Consider the following 16,996-nt stretch of genomic DNA (forward strand, 5'->3'; position numbering starts at 1 on the left):
TTTTGTTCTCACATATTATTGCAAGAAAATTAAATGACTGAAATTTGCAGGCGATTCAAAACATACTTCCCGTTAGATATGCACCGGCAGAAATTAAAACTACAGGTCGTCAAATGTAATAGAGGCTGTCAATATATTAACCCATTCGGTGCTCATGACAGCTCCCGGCCATCATGAGTCACGGTGGGCATGTGCTCATGACGGCTGGGAGCTGTCATGACCACGCCTGCGATCAGAATGCTCAGCACCGGCGCAGAATTCCAGCCGCAGCCACGGTATTAAGGTCAGAAAATCTTGTTTCTTTGCAGTGGTTGTGGATAACTTCTTTTGCTTGAAGAGTAGTGTATCACTTTGTATTATATATGATTGCTAAAAAAGACGAACTAGAGCTCTGTGCACTATGTGTAGGTCAGGCAACTTGAGAAAATACTGCAGTCGTGTCTGGAACATGGTGCTGTCGGGTATGTATTTTGCATCTAGAACAGAGTGCATCAAAACATGTTGAAAAGCTATCCAGGAGTGATAAGTATGTTTGTTTACAATCCTGAGACCTGTTCGCATAGGTCACAGATGTATTTGTTCAGACTCCAACTTTTACAAAACATGTTTCTTGATTACTTTTTAATTTTTTGAGCGATGGATTTATGACATTTTACAATGATTACAATGACGGAGAGATAGAACAACAGTTTTTCTTAAGATTAAGAGCAAATATTTTGAGTTAAGATTCTTTTTTTAAAAATCCAAATAGTTTAGTAAGTTTTCACTTTTTAGTTTGTAATCTACCCAAGTTCAGGTGTGCATTTTTGTACCTGCTATTATCACTTGCATTGTGCCAGTTGTGTCATCACTTACTGCCAAGCGGGCATAGACAGAACACCTTTCCCTCTACTTCCATCCATAGCATCTAAACTCTTAGAAAGGCACAAAATCAGCCTTTCGTCACCCCTCCTAGCCCACTTCCACAGTACCCACGGCTCCTCCAATAACAGAACCCTAACATGCCTCTTAGACCACCCTCATCAAACAGGCTCTTACACTGTATGGGGAAGAATTGTACCACAAGCCTGGGATCAGAAAAGCTAAATGTCTAACTTACTGTATTTTCTTCTGTGTAGGCTGTATCACCTTCTCCCACTATCTTCTTCTCAACGTACTCGTATTCATGAGAGGGGTCACCCATAAAGCGCCCCTTCACGAGGGAGCACAGCGCAATGATCTCATCAGTAGCTGGCGGTAGAAGACTCCAGTCAATGCAGTTCAAACTAAAAGGAATGTAAATCCAGGAAAAAAACATTAGAAAAGATTCTGGTGCCCTGCTGCACCCATGTATGCAGACAACACAACTCAGGCTTGGATTGAGGACATCCCCTATGCCACCTTGATCCACTACTTATAGGCAATACAACCAGAAATATGGCTGGTACTTTTTAAGAACACAAAAAATTAGAGGCAAAATGAGAATCATGAAGTCAAATCCAAAGTACGCAACAAGTCTGTTTGTGCTTGATTGCTCTTTTATTTCATCTTAAGGACAGAACCAACATACACACAGCGCATTTCGCCCACTCATGGGCTTCTTCAGGGCAGTATTATTATAGCAGTAGTAAACCATGTTTAGCCCCATTCATCAATAAATGTGTCTCTTGTTGCATCTCTCTCCAAACTTCCTCTAACTGGAATCCTTCACCTGTATAGCATCCCTTTATTATTATTAATTAATTTATTTATGCGTTTTATAAAGAGCGAACATGACCCAAGTGGGTATCAGAGCACTTTACATACGGTTTGAATGAAACATAGGAACACAGCTCAAGGAGACAAATCAATGTACAAGTAGGTAAATGTGCAACAATAATAAACAAGACATAATGAGGGAACATAGGGAGAAGGCTAGGGAAAAAAGAAAATTAGGGCAATATACATCAAGAACAAAAGAGACATTATGGCAGGCGACAGTAGGTAGCAAAAAATGACATGTAATAGTTAAGATAGCAAGAAAGTCTCAAGGTAAGAGGAGCAAAGCTTCTATATCAGCACATTGTTCATTAGTAGAGCTTTCACTCCCCTTTTGAAGGCAAATGTGGATGGAATAAGCCTTGCCTCCACTGGAAGGGCGTTCCAGATTCTCAGAGCAATGCCAGAGAATGTACGATTGTAGGTTTTAAGCTTATTGAATTTCTTTGGCTTGAGCAGCAAGGTGCCAGTGCCCCTTGTGGACCGAGAGCCCCCAGAAAGTTCCAGCTTATTTGTCAGGTGGAGTGGGGTATTAAAGTGAAGAGCTCTATGGGTCATACAAGCAATCTATCTTTCATTGTATCCTTGCCTCAAAAGGAAGCCAGTTGAGTGAGTTCAGGTCCAGTGAGATGTGGTTGGTCTTCTTGGAACCCGTGATGAGTCTCGTAACCGCATTTAGAGAAGCTCTGATGGGGGCTAAGCTGATTTTGGGCAGACCGCATAAAGTAGCACTGCCATATTCTAGTCTGGAGATGACCAGTGCTTGCACTGCCAATTAGAAATCCTCTTGGGGAAGGTAGGGTTTGAGTTTTCTTAGGATGCCCAGCTGGAAGTTCGCTCCTTTGGTAGATGCTCTGATGTGCTCTTGCATGTTTAGGTTCTTATCAAGTAGAATTCCAAGTAATTTCGTGGAGTCGATGAGGTGTGATATGCAGTTGAGCGCGGTGAGATTAAAGAGATATTCACAACAGTGGGGGTTTGCCTAGCCAGTGCAATGAGGAGGAATTCCGCTTTGAGGGCTTTTAGTTTGAAATGATTGGAGGGAAGCCAGTTTAAGGTTTTGAGCAGGGTTCCGTTGAGAGCATTGATGTCTTCGGGGTGGATATTTTCATGTACAATTGGGTGTCATCAGCGTACATGTGATATTGGATGTTGGAGGCTTCAAGGATTACTGGCAGTGGTTCCAGGAAAAGGTTAAAGAGCCTGGGGGAGAGTGAGGACCCTTGTGGAACACCAAGCGGACAGATACTGGGATTGGATAGAGTCTGATTGGATTTGACTCTCTGTGTTCTATTGTTGAGGAAAGAGGCAAACCATTTAAGGACTGTGCCAGAGATTCGCATTCTGCATTCGAGGAGGTGGAGAAGATTGTCATGCTTGACAGTGTTGAATGCACATGAGAGACTGAAAAGAAATAATAGGCAGGCTTCACTCTGGTCCAGTAACGTGAGAGCGTCATCCACTATGTGACTGATGGCCGTTTCGGTACTGCGGCCAGTGCGGAAACTCGATTGTAATTGGTCGAGGAGCTGGAATTGCTCAATGTGACTGCCTCAGTTGTTCATGAACACATTTCTCCAGTAGTTTAGCCAGGGTAGAAATGTTTGTAATTGGTCTGTAATTATTCAGGTCTTCAGGGTCAACCAAGGGTTTTTTATGGATGGGGAGCACTGGGTCCGCCTTCAGGCAGTCAGGGATCTCGCCTTGAAGAAGAGAGGCGTTGATGATCATGGACCAGAGTGGTGCTAATGAGCCTATCATTTCTTTATAGAAGTTGGGGGGAGGGGGGTCATTGAAGTGATTTGAGGGTTTAATGGTCGAGAGAGTGTTGAGGATGGTAATGTCATTGAGGGGTGTGAATTGACTCCAAGAGGCATTGTTTTTGGGAGAGAAACCAAGCGGGCTGGGAGGGGTGTGGAGAGGGAAGAGGCAGGAGGGGGTAAGAGTAAGAGTGCAGCAGACCTTAGATCAGATTCGATCTTGTCCAAATTTTTCGAGGAAGAAGTCAGCAACCGCTTCGCAGTTTGGCTGCGGGCGCGCCATGTGCTGAGATTGGGTGAGTGCGTTGTTGGATTGTGTTTTAATCAGCTCAAATAGTCGTTTCGGGCAATTTCTTGCTTTATCAAGTTGGGCTTTGAAGAAGGAAAGTTTTGTGGTTCTAATGAGTTTGTTGTATCTACTTCTTTCGAGTCATAGGATTTTTAGAAGATCCATGGAGTGGATCTCCAAGTGCGTTCAGCTTGTCTAAGGCTGCTTCTGTCCGCATTTAGGCTATCATTGAACCAAGGTTTGGAGTCCTTGGTGGGTATTCTTTTTAGTTGTAGGGGGGTCTTAGCATTCAGGGCCGAGAGCATAGCGTTGTTATAGTGCTCAGTGAGGTCATGAACGGCCTTCATGTTTGCAAGCGGCGGGAGGGAGTCATTGCAGATCACTATGAGCTCATTAGCACTTGTGTTGTGAAGCGATCTTTTCCAATGTTTTCGTTTTAGTGGTTTTGATCTACTGGGGATCCAGCTTTCGAGGATAAGGAAGTTTATATAGTGATGGTCCGACCAGTCACAGGGAAGAATAGATTGAAGATGAACGGTGTTGGGGTTGGAAATGATTAGATTAAGTGTCGAGCCTATGTTGTGTGTGGGGCTGTCTCAGAATTGAGACAGAGAGAGGTCTGTTAGGAAGTTCTTTAGAGTGTTAACTGCCTGATCATGCGGGTCATTACAGTGGAGATTGAAGTCCCCAAGGAAGATCTGTGGGCAGTGTCGGCCCAGGTTGGAGGAGATGGTTTCCATAGTTTGTTCAATTAGAGGGAGGTTATCATCTGGGGGGTGGTAGATGATGTGAAGGTTGCAGAAGGGTCTGTGTGCACTAGTGATGTCTATGCCGAAGTAGTCACAGGAAGAGAGATTAGCTGAGGAGGATTGTTTTGCTGTGAGAGAGTTGTGCAAGATGCAGACTATGCCCGCTCCCGTTTTCTTGGCGCGGTCTAGTCTTATAATATTGTGGCTGGGAGGGACTAGTATGTCAAGGATAGAACCAGAGGAATCGTTGAGCTAAGTTTCGGTGAGAATAAGGAGGTCTAGTACTTGTGCAAGGATGAGGTCTGTGGCATGTTTCACCGCTGATCTGCAGTTAAGTTCAGGTATGATTTGTGCAGGCTGTCAGTGAGCGGTGGCTGTGTGGAGGGGATCAGCATGAGCTTATTGCCTCAACTCTCTATACTTAATGGGTCCCCACTTACCTGTAATGGGTTTTGTCTTAGTATGAATGTTCTAATACAAAGCTCCTCCCGTTAGGCAGGAGACACCCTGTTGCACAGCATTCAAGGATGACAAAATGTCTTTTCCCTTAATCCATTAACTCTTCCTCATGATGGGGTTCCAAAATATATTTATTATTTCATCAAAATTTCCACAGAACCAAAATTCAGTTGTGTATCCAACAATATTATAATCCAGTATAAATCCTTCCCCAATGCATTTCGAGCCGATTTGCTAGCCCTTCCTCAGGGGACAACTCTACAAAAAAGGAAATACATCTCCATGTCACTGTGGGTGTAAAGTACAGTTTTCAAGCATTATCATCAAATTACATTTCATTCATGCCATTGATTAAATTTCTGTAAATCATAGCTCCAGTGCCAAAACAAACACTAAAGTGTCGATTATACGTGAAACATATCGAGTAGTGCAATGGATTGCCCGGTGTAATAATATCAGAAATGTGTTTTCACAAACGAGTTAAAACGGGATTCTCCACATGCCTCCAGTGCAAGACCTCCTGCCCCCGTCACCGATTTGTGCACCTAAATCGAGCCCCTGATTGAACCACATTCCTAGCGTGAGACCAATACTCACGGGCTATTTCAACGAGCTGCAGCGCGGTGTCTGTAAAATAACAGCACAGCGCGTATAAACATTACTGCATAAACGCTCGTGGGCTCATGTATTAACGCGTTCTCCTGAGCGGAGTACTCACTTAGTGCTGATAGTGGAAACAAGCATCGTCGTCTCTCGGTCGGGAACCCCAGGAGTGAACCCGGGTCATGGCGTTTTAACCGTGTAGTGTTGGTATACCAAACAGTGAAAACGGACTACAAAGTGCAAAAACAAACAAAAAACGTGGCGGCCATATTGAGTGGGTGATTTAACATGCAAATGAAAACTTAAAGAGTGTTGCAAAAAATCAACAATTATAACGCATGAATAAGCTGAATATTCACAAGACATGTATAAATGCATTGAAAACTGATTATTCAGAATTACAGATAGCACAAAAACTCCATCCGATCATTGAGACCGTGTGGCTGCATCAATGCCATATAGCGGATCCAAAAATGTTCTCTTTTGAGCAATGTCTGTTTGTTGTTGTGCGTAGGAGTGATTTGTTCTAATATCACATATTTCAGTTGAGCTACGGAATGTTTATGTTCAGCGAAGTGTGTGGCAACTGTGGATTTCAAATTGCCAGTTCTTATGTTACTCTTATGTTCGAGTAATCGAGTTCGGATCTTCCTTTCAGTGTGACCAATATAACATTTGCCACATGGGCACTTAAGCATGTAGATTACATTGCTTGAATTGCAGGTAGCATTCACTCTTAGTTTCACTGGATGTCCCTTCATAGGGTGGCTGATGGTGTTTCCTGGAATGCAATTGTTGCAGTTGCTGCAATTATAACAAGGGCGTAGACCTCTGTATGTGGTTGGTTCACTGTCTTTGATGGATGCCTTCAACATCTCTTTCAGATTGCGGCCCCTGGTATATGCAAACATCGGTGGTTGATCGAAAATACCTCGAAAGTCTGGTTCGAAACTCAGTAGTGACCAATGTTTAAGAATTATGTTCTTGTAACTGTTACTCAGAATGCTGTATTTCGAAACCACCACCATTCTGGTGTTCACTGGCTTGACTGTGGTTTGTAACAATTCCTCCCGTTTCATGGCTCCAACTTGGTTAACTGCTGTGACCAAAGTCTCTTGTGGGTACCCCCGATCTCTGAATCTTTTCACCATGTCGTTAACTTCTTGTTGACAGGTACTCTCCGAAGATACTATGCGTTTCACTCGCATGAGTTGAGACAAAGGTAAGTTACGTTTTAACCCCGGTCTATGAAAACTTTGGTAGTGCAACAGTGAGTTCCTGTCTGTGGGTTTCCGAAAAATCGTTGTGTTCCAGATGTTGTCATCACATTGTATTTCCACATCCAAAAAGTGTATACGTCTTCTATCCATGTTCCAAGTGAATTGAATTCGCTCGTTGATCTCATTCCATGTTGTTAAAAATTCTGCCAGTTCCAACTCTGTTCCTTTCCAAAGGATGAAAATATCATCTATAAATCTCAAGAAGATTTTCCCATGTTTGAGCCATATGTTCTGATTCAGGATGTGCGTCTCTTCGAACGCTTTCATCACAATATTAGCGTAGGACGGCGCGGCACAATTTCCCATGGCAGTCCCGTTTAGTTGGTGAAACCACTGATCAAATACCGTAAAATAACTATGAAAAAGTGTAAAAATCATCAATTCCATGAGCAGTGTTTTCATGTCTGGGTCCATGTTTGAGTTTAACAACTCATGTTCAATCGCTGTGATCCCCATATCATGCGGTATAGATGTATAGAGTGAACACACGTCCACAGTGCACATCAGTAAGTCCTCATCTCTCGATGTACTGATCACTTCCTCCAATTTCAAGAGGAAATCTGTTGTGTCTTTGATGTGTGATCTGGTGTTCAGCACAAAGGGTTGGAGATGTCTGTCCAAAAACTTGCCGGTATGTTCATGGATAGAACCTTTAGTAGATACTATCGGTCTGAACGGTGGTCGCGTCGGATGCTTGTGCATCTTGGGCAGCATGTACAAAGTCGGTGGTTTAGGGTTCTCAGGTGTGAGGTAACGTCTTGTCCGATCATTGATGGTTCCGTTATCAAACGCCTTTGTGATGATATCCAATAGTATCACCATGAATTCATTGGTTGGATCAGCTCCCAATGGGGCATAGGTGTTGATGTCACTAGTATGAGCCAATACTTCTTCTTCATAAAACTTAACATCCATGATGACTAATGCGCCACCTTTATCAGCTGTCTGACACACTATGGTGGAGTTGTTGGCAATCTTTGATAGTGTGTTCTTTTCCATCCTTGTCAAGTTCTCACGTCTAGGTTTAGTTTGAAACGGCATTCTTGACAGATCTCTTTTCACCATGCTTTCAAATGTATCAATGATTTTGTGACTCATAGGAGCCATGAATATACTGCGTGGTCGAAGCCCTCTTAGCATGTCGTCCTCTGTATCGGGTGTGGTTACTATGTTCTCAAAGTAATGACGCAATCTAATGTTACGAACTAATTTGAACGTGCTCACCTCAAGCTCGAGTGTGTTGGTTGTGGTTGTGGTTGGTTTAATCAATGGCATGAATGAAATGTAATTTGATGATAATGCTTGAAAACTGTACTTTACACCCACAGTGACATGGAGATGTATTTCCTTTTTTGTAGAGTTGTCCCCTGAGGAAGGGCTAGCAAATCGGCTCGAAATGCATTGGGGAAGGATTTATACTGGATTATAATATTGTTGGATACACAACTGAATTTTGGTTCTGTGGAAATTTTGATGAAATAATAAATATATTTTGGAACCCCATCATGAGGAAGAGTTAATGGATTAAGGGAAAAGACATTTTGTCATCCTTGAATGCTGTGCAACAGGGTGTCTCCTGCCTAACGGGAGGAGCTTTGTATTAGTTCATACTTACGCTGGGAGGTACAGACAGCGCCCTTACCTGTTTGCACGCTACAGAGTTCACTATTGATTAGAATCAGAACAATTGCTGTGCAAGTCCCTCGCTCATTTCTAGATCGTATCATTTCTGTCCATAGGACTTGGCACGCTACGGAATACAAATATGAATTACGAAAGCATAACCGGCATGACGGAGTTGAAAGCAGACACCTTCGCTTTCACGGCGGGGGATGCAGAGAAAATTTATGATATGATCCAGGAAGAGGTCATAGCGGCTGCTAGTACCCGCAGCCCTGAGAGTAATCTGAAACAACTACTCTACTTATTAAAAAAGGAATGCAACCAGAAATTACACGCGTCCACGTTGGTGCGGTACCATCGCGCCCAGCGGATCCCGAGGGGCCTACGGGTTCCTCTAAAACCTCTTTTATGTAAGAACAATGCGAAATTTGTTGAGCGGTGGTTCGCCATCCTCAACAAGTGTTCGTTGGATTTGATCCTGTTGATAGTGGAGGAATTGTCCAAATCTCTGGAAGAATTGAGCAAAGACATTAAAACGATCAGGGCGGAACTGGACGAAGCCATGGATCCCACTGAATTAGCCACTTTATTGGAAGATGTGAAAGCACAATTAGAGAAACACACACGTGAAACCCAGGAACGCAAGCTACGCAAGTACAAGAGGGATACTATTGATTACAAGCTCGGCGAGGTGTACACTTGGGCAGAAGTGTACGCCCGCCGACGCCCTAATCGGGCCTACAATCCCTATTCAGAAAATGAGACATCGTCTTCAGAGGGTGAAACGAGAACAACAAAAAGCACGAGAACCACAACGGAGGTGGTACCAAGTGAACAACAACCGGGTACTTCTACAGCCACGGTGCATTTTTTAGAGGAGGGTCAAGATCAACCTATCGACCCAGGAGGGGCAAAACACGCAGAGGTAACAAAAGAACCAGCCAAAGCAAAGAAAACCAACCGTCGGAGGTGAGCACCAAGGATAACCTGGTGATTAACATCTCTTCTACGATACTAACACAGGAAGAGTTACGAGTACTACAGAAAGGACAAACATTTGTGCCGACAACCACAACCAACACACTCGAGCTTGAGGTGAGCACGTTCAAATTAGTTCGTAACATTAGATTGCGTCATTACTTTGAGAACATAGTAACCACACCCGATACAGAGGACGACATGCTAAGAGGGCTTCGACCACGCAGTATATTCATGGCTCCTATGAGTCACAAAATCATTGATACATTTGAAAGCATGGTGAAAAGAGATCTGTCAAGAATGCCGTTTCAAACTAAACCTAGACGTGAGAACTTGACAAGGATGGAAAAGAACACACTATCAAAGATTGCCAACAACTCCACCATAGTGTGTCAGACAGCTGATAAAGGTGGCGCATTAGTCATCATGGATGTTAAGTTTTATGAAGAAGAAGTATTGGCTCATACTAGTGACATCAACACCTATGCCCCATTGGGAGCTGATCCAACCAATGAATTCATGGTGATACTATTGGATATCATCACAAAGGCGTTTGATAACGGAACCATCAATGATCGGACAAGACGTTACCTCACACCTGAGAACCCTAAACCACCGACTTTGTACATGCTGCCCAAGATGCACAAGCATCCGATGCGACCACCGTTCAGACCGATAGTATCTACTAAAGGTTCTATCCATGAACATACCGGCAAGTTTTTGGACAGACATCTCCAACCCTTTGTGCTGAACACCAGATCACACATCAAAGACACAACAGATTTCCTCTTGAAATTGGAGGAAGTGATCAGTACATCGAGAGATGAGGACTTACTGATGTGCACTGTGGACGTGTGTTCACTCTATACATCTATACCGCATGATATGGGGATCACAGCGATTGAACATGAGTTGTTAAACTCAAACATGGACCCAGACATGAAAACACTGCTCATGGAATTGATGATTTTTACACTTTTTCATAGTTATTTTACGGTATTTGATCAGTGGTTTCACCAACTAAACGGGACTGCCATGGGAAATTGTGCCGCGCCGTCCTACGCTAATATTGTGATGAAAGCGTTCGAAGAGACGCACATCCTGAATCAGAACATATGGCTCAAACATGGGAAAATCTTCTTGAGATTTATAGATGATATTTTCATCCTTTGGAAAGGAACAGAGTTGGAACTGGCAGAATTTTTAACAACATGGAATGAGATCAACGAGCGAATTCAATTCACTTGGAACATGGATAGAAGACGTATACACTTTTTGGATGTGGAAATACAATGTGATGACAACATCTGGAACACAACGATTTTTCGGAAACCCACAGACAGGAACTCACTGTTGCACTACCAAAGTTTTCATAGACCGGGGTTAAAACGTAACTTACCTTTGTCTCAACTCATGCGAGTGAAACGCATAGTATCTTCGGAGAGTACCTGTCAACAGGAAGTTAACGACATGGTGAAAAGATTCAGAGATCGGGGGTACCCACAAGAGACTTTGGTCACAGCAGTTAACCAAGTTGGAGCCATGAAACGGGAGGAATTGTTACAAACCACAGTCAAGCCAGTGAACACCAGAATGGTGGTGGTTTCGAAATACAGCATTCTGAGTAACAGTTACAAGAACATAATTCTTAAACATTGGTCACTACTGAGTTTCGAACCAGACTTTCGAGGTATTTTCGATCAACCACCGATGTTTGCATATACCAGGGGCCGCAATCTGAAAGAGATGTTGAAGGCATCCATCAAAGACAGTGAACCAACCACATACAGAGGTCTACGCCCTTGTTATAATTGCAGCAACTGCAACAATTGCATTCCAGGAAACACCATCAGCCACCCTATGAAGGGACATCCAGTGAAACTAAGAGTGAATGCTACCTGCAATTCAAGCAATGTAATCTACATGCTTAAGTGCCCATGTGGCAAATGTTATATTGGTCACACTGAAAGGAAGATCCGAACTCGATTACTCGAACATAAGAGTAACATAAGAACTGGCAATTTGAAATCCACAGTTGCCACACACTTCGCTGAACATAAACATTCCGTAGCTCAACTGAAATATGTGATATTAGAACAAATCACTCCTACGCACAACAACAAACAGACATTGCTCAAAAGAGAAAATTTTTGGATCCGCTATATGGCATTGATGCAGCCACACGGTCTCAATGATCGGATGGAGTTTTTGTGCTATCTGTAATTCTGAATAATCAGTTTTCAATGCATTTATACATGTCTTGTGAATATTCAGCTTATTCATGCGTTATAATTGTTGATTTTTTGCAACACTCTTTAAGTTTTCATTTGCATGTTAAATCACCCACTCAATATGGCCGCCACGTTTTTTGTTTGTTTTTGCACTTTGTAGTCCGTTTTCACTGTTTGGTATACCAACACTACACGGTTAAAACGCCATGACCCGGGTTCACTCCTGGGGTTCCCGACCGAGAGACGACGATGCTTGTTTCCACTATCAGCACTAAGTGAGTACTCCGCTCAGGAGAACGCGTTAATACATGAGCCCACGAGCGTTTATGCAGTAATGTTTATACGCGCTGTGCTGTTATTTTACAGACACCGCGCTGCAGCTCGTTGAAATAGCCCGTGAGTATTGGTCTCACGCTAGGAATGTGGTTCAATCAGGGGCTCGATTTAGGTGCACAAATCGGTGACGGGGGCAGGAGGTCTTGCACTGGAGGCATGTGGAGAATCCCGTTTTAACTCGTTTGTGAAAACACATTTCTGATATTATTACACCGGGCAATCCATTGCACTACTCGATATGTTTCACGTATAATCGACACTTTAGTGTTTGTTTTGGCACTGGAGCTATGATTTACAGAAATTTAATCAATGGCATGAATGAAATGTAATTTGATGATAATGCTTGAAAACTGTACTTTACACCCACAGTGACATGGAGATGTATTTCCTTTTTTGTAGAGTTGTCCCCTGAGGAAGGGCTAGCAAATCGGCTCGAAATGCATTGGGGAAGGATTTATACTGGATTATAATATTGTTGGATACACAACTGAATTTTGGTTCTGTGGAAATTTTGATGAAATAATAAATATATTTTGGAACCCCATCATGAGGAAGAGTTAATGGATTAAGGGAAAAGACATTTTGTCATCCTTGAATGCTGTGCAACAGGGTGTCTCCTGCCTAACGGGAGGAGCTTTGTATTAGTTCATACTTACGCTGGGAGGTACAGACAGCGCCCTTACCTGTTTGCACGCTACAGAGTTCACTATTGATTAGAATCAGAACAATTGCTGTGCAAGTCCCTCGCTCATTTCTAGTTAGTATGAATGTTCACAGGAGGCCAGATTGTGGTTCCAAGAAGTTTTATTGAAGTACAGGTTACAGAAGTTTGATGTTGTAGCCAGGATGGTAAGTGGGCCTGTATGTATCCCTGTAAGTACTCCCTACCAGGAGCAGCCTCCTATCTGCTCAGCCTGCAGACACCAACTGACTCATTTCACCCATTCAACATTCCATGACATATGCAACATTCCACACATACTCAGGCTGAACAGCAAGGGGAAGAAAGAGAGCAGGGAAGGAGAGGAACATTAACCCTACTACATGTTTCCGTTCACCGTCAGATGTAGATGTCACCACGTAGTGCAAAGAGGATACGCCCTTCATAAGTAATGAGGTATCTGCCCTATAACTAGTGTTTGATTAACCATGCATGACATTAGGTGGGTAGAAGAAGTGGGGATGGCCTCCCGGGTACCCTTCCAAATTTTCAGTTGATGGTACCTCCCCTTCAACAGTATCCTGCAGAAAGTGACCCCCAATATCCCTCATCTCCATGGTGGGCAGATTCACCTGCGAGGCTCACAGTCTTCTCCTCACACATAGAAAGTACTGTATTACCTGTAAACAATGCCCTCCTGTCTTCATAATATTTTATCAAGAATAGGGCTGTCCGTCATATCAAATCCAGCCTGGTGGGTGGTAAATTCAATGCAAGATCCTATGCCTTATATAAATTCTTTACAGAAATGGCATGTTCACATTTGAAGGCAAAGCCGGACTCTCCCGTGTGTCTGCATAGCAAGCAAGTCTTGCCTCTAGAACAGGATATTTACCCTTTCACCTTTGGAGGCCTCGCTCCTCTTCCCCTTCTTGTGTCAACTGTTCACATATAAATTAAAATAATTTTATTTGATTCCGTTCTCTTGCTCTCCATCACCTTTCTTTTTCCATCCCTGTGACCTGCTACCTAAATGTTCCGATTATTGCTCACCTAGGCAGCACCCCTGGTCTAGAGAGATCTCATTACCAGCACGAACAGGTGAATGGTTCACTTGCAGAGCGATAACCCCGACCCTCCTTAACTTTGGAGTCTCACTTGGAACATAGAAGCATTCAATAAACCCTAGCAGTGCTCCTCTCCACGCCCTAACATGTCTTTTCTCGCCTACAACCCATATTTATATATGCATTTTTAAATAGCATGTACATAATCCAGAGGCTTCAGATCGCTTTACAATACAGTGAAGTAAATTAAATAAGGAAAGAAAGTGACATGGTAGTAGGTATCACTACTTATGTGTACAAGTTCCTCCTGATGAGAGTTACAGATTAATAGGTTACAAATTCGCTAAAGATTACATATTAGGATAGGGTGGAGCGATCAAGGTTACACAAATATATCATGTTTACAAAATTGAGACAGGTGGTCGTCTCGTGAGTGTCATGAACAATCAGGGACATGACCTGGGATGAGGGGGCGTGTGCCTGGCGGGGAGCTCACCTGCTGAGCACCTCGATGGATCCCAGCTATTTGGGGCCCTCCCAAACTCCCTACATGCCCCTCGCTCCCTGTGGCCGCTGGGAGTCACCTCCTCGTGCCAGCGCCCCCCTGGCTCACCTGTAGAGAGTCTTGACGCCCCTCAGCTGCTCCGGCTCCTCCTCTTCGGGCCCCGGTTCATCCTCGCCCCTTGCTATGAAGTAGTCCCCGCGGAGGCCCACGATGCGGCCCCAGAGCAGCACCCGGCGGTAACGGTAATCCCTGTGCATGAGCACCAAGGAGGAGCGCAGTGCGGTGCGCTGCTCGATGCTCAGGACATTCCCGCACCCCGATACCAGCTCCAGGGACGCGTGCAGGGTCTCAGCCTCCATCCTCGGCTCTGTGGCGTCCTGAGCTGCCGCCGTCACCACGGGCAACCGGCGCCATGGCAACCGCCCCAAGCACCACTTGTGTACTGTCGGCGATTCCCGTCCCAAGATGGCCGCTGTCAAATGTCTGTAGAAGCTGTGCGCCACCTCACCCTCATCGTTTCAAAATGTCTGCCGTAGCGCCGTTTGCGCATGTCACCACTTCGGCCATCTTGTATTGGGCAACAAGTGGCCAAACCGAAGAACATGGAGCTGTGCTCTGCCCGGGTTTTGGAATGGGACGTCTACATACGTGCCAAAAGATCCGAGTCTCGTTGCTAAAATTGCAATGCATCTGCTTAAATATATGCAAATGGGAAAAATACATTCCTGTGATCTTTTTCAAAATCCCTCTCTTTACTTTTTATAATGTTGGCATTTACGCATCTATCAATCAATCAACTTGTATTTATAAATCACGAATCTGTCACCCCTAGCATCCCTGCCAAGTATCACGCATCACGCGTTAGACTTGCGCATTTCAGTGTGGTACTCCGCAGTACCGCACTGAAATGCATTGTCACGCATATGCGCATATGCCACAGCTGTCACTCTAAGCACTGCCTAAAACTTTTAAGTGTGGCAGTGCGCCACACATGTCCTGCGCGCTGCTCCTGCAGCCAGCTCAGGGCTCCCACAGAGTTAAGGCTGCTGGCAGTTTCACACTCACTCAGCTGCATACAATGTATCGCAATCCATTATTGCGATTCCACGGGGCGCAGCTCGATCAGCCTGATGTCATTGAGGTAATGGGTGTCCAATGACTGCCTGTCACTTGACGACTCCCGCCTGGGACTCAACAGGAATCAGGAAATGATCATTGTCTGGAGGCGGGCCCGGCGCCAAACCTAAAATGTCACGGCCCGCTATGGTTCACTGCCTGAGCCTCTGCCTGCCTGCTGCAGCCAGCCTTGCTGAGGAGACTCCGCAGCCGCCTGCAATTAGTCTTCGGGTTCGGACTGACTCTCTGACCCGCGGCCTCGGCCCAAGCAAGTACCTCCAAGCGTTATATAATAACGCGAATGGATGGCAACTCATGTTAACTCCAGACTCTCTGGTAGTGAGTCGTAACGCTGACCTGTTTGTTAGCGCGCCTGTCTTCAAACTACATGCTCGTTAGAAAATGAGTTTCAGCCTCTCCGGGAAGTCCTCGTCGCCCTCAGAGGTCACTTGTTTCACTTGTCTCTCCTGTTGCCTCTGACACACTCCTCGCTTTTACTTTTCCTTCTGTCCTGCCCGCCATTTTGCTGCTGTTCTCAGGCGTTTTTCTCTGGTCTGTCTTCTTGTCCATTCCTTTGTCTTTTACCCTTTTCACTAGTTTCCCCCTTGATGTTCCTCAAATGTTTCTTCCCTTTTCTGCTTTGCCTTCTCTCCTTACCCTTGATTCCCTCCCACCCTTCCTTGGTGTTGTGACCACGTCCCTCCTACGACCCCACTTAACGGAACTCTGTCTGAGGGAATCTACAATGTGTGTATATATATGTATATTGGGATAACTCTAATCACTAGTATATGCAGTAGACCTTTGTACCATCTACCGTTCCTATGTGACTCTTAGAGTATATCCAGTCATATCCCTTCCCTATGTATATAGAGATAACTCTAATCACTAGTATATGCAGTAGACCGTTGTGCTCTCTTCCATTTCTATGTGACTCTTAGAGTATATCCATTCGTATCCCTTCCCTTTGTATATAGAGAACTCTAATCACTAGTATATGCAGTAGACCTTTGTACTATCTACCATTCCTATGTGACTCTTAGAGTTTCTCCTTAAGTATCCCTTCCCTATGTATATAGAGATAACTCTAATCACTAGTATATGCAGTAGACCTTTATATTATCTACCATTCCTATGTGACTCTTAAAGTATATCCACTTGTATCTCCTCCTTGTGTGACTTTACATCTTGTACATTTGCAATTTTTTCCGTGTGTATCCTTTTTGTAACGCATGTAATCCTAAGTCCTTATGTTTTTCAACTGGTGCTTATGTAAAGCGCTCTGACACCTTCGGGTAAAGTTCGCGCTATAGAAGATCGCATAAATAAATAAATAAATAAATAAATAACTGGCACAGAGAGCCAATGGTTCCCTGTTGCAATGCCATCCATGGGCCACGGCTCCTCCTCACTGTTGGTGTGTGTGTGTGTGTGGGGGGGGGAGGTTGTAAATTAGGGTGATAAAAACTCCGTCAACAGATACTTCAGAGGATGTGACGAGTGCCCAGCCTCCTAACCTAGGAAGGCCCTGGCACCACCCCAGGGCACACGCCGTGGCAGCTTAAGTGCGGTAAAATCACAAAATTTTCTTGGGAAAGTTGT

General features: G+C 44.2%; 1 protein-coding gene across 1 annotated transcript in view; it reads right to left on the minus strand.

Moving 5' to 3' along the window:
• RSPH9 (radial spoke head component 9) overlaps positions 1 to 14,701 on the minus strand; it is a 158,090-nt gene extending 143,389 nt beyond the window's left edge. The window contains exons 1-2 of the mRNA XM_078646700.1: positions 14,387 to 14,701; positions 1,100 to 1,265 (exon numbers count right to left, since the gene is read on the minus strand). Of these exons, the coding sequence (XP_078502826.1) occupies positions 1,100 to 1,265; positions 14,387 to 14,637 (417 nt within the window). The 5' untranslated portion in view covers positions 14,638 to 14,701. The remainder of the gene's footprint in view (positions 1 to 1,099; positions 1,266 to 14,386) is intronic.
• Between the last annotated feature and the right edge of the window lie 2,295 nt (positions 14,702 to 16,996).

The sequence above is a fragment of the Lissotriton helveticus genome, chromosome 6 (genome assembly GCF_964261635.1).
Source record: "Lissotriton helveticus chromosome 6, aLisHel1.1, whole genome shotgun sequence".
Lineage (NCBI taxonomy): Eukaryota > Metazoa > Chordata > Amphibia > Caudata > Salamandridae > Lissotriton > Lissotriton helveticus.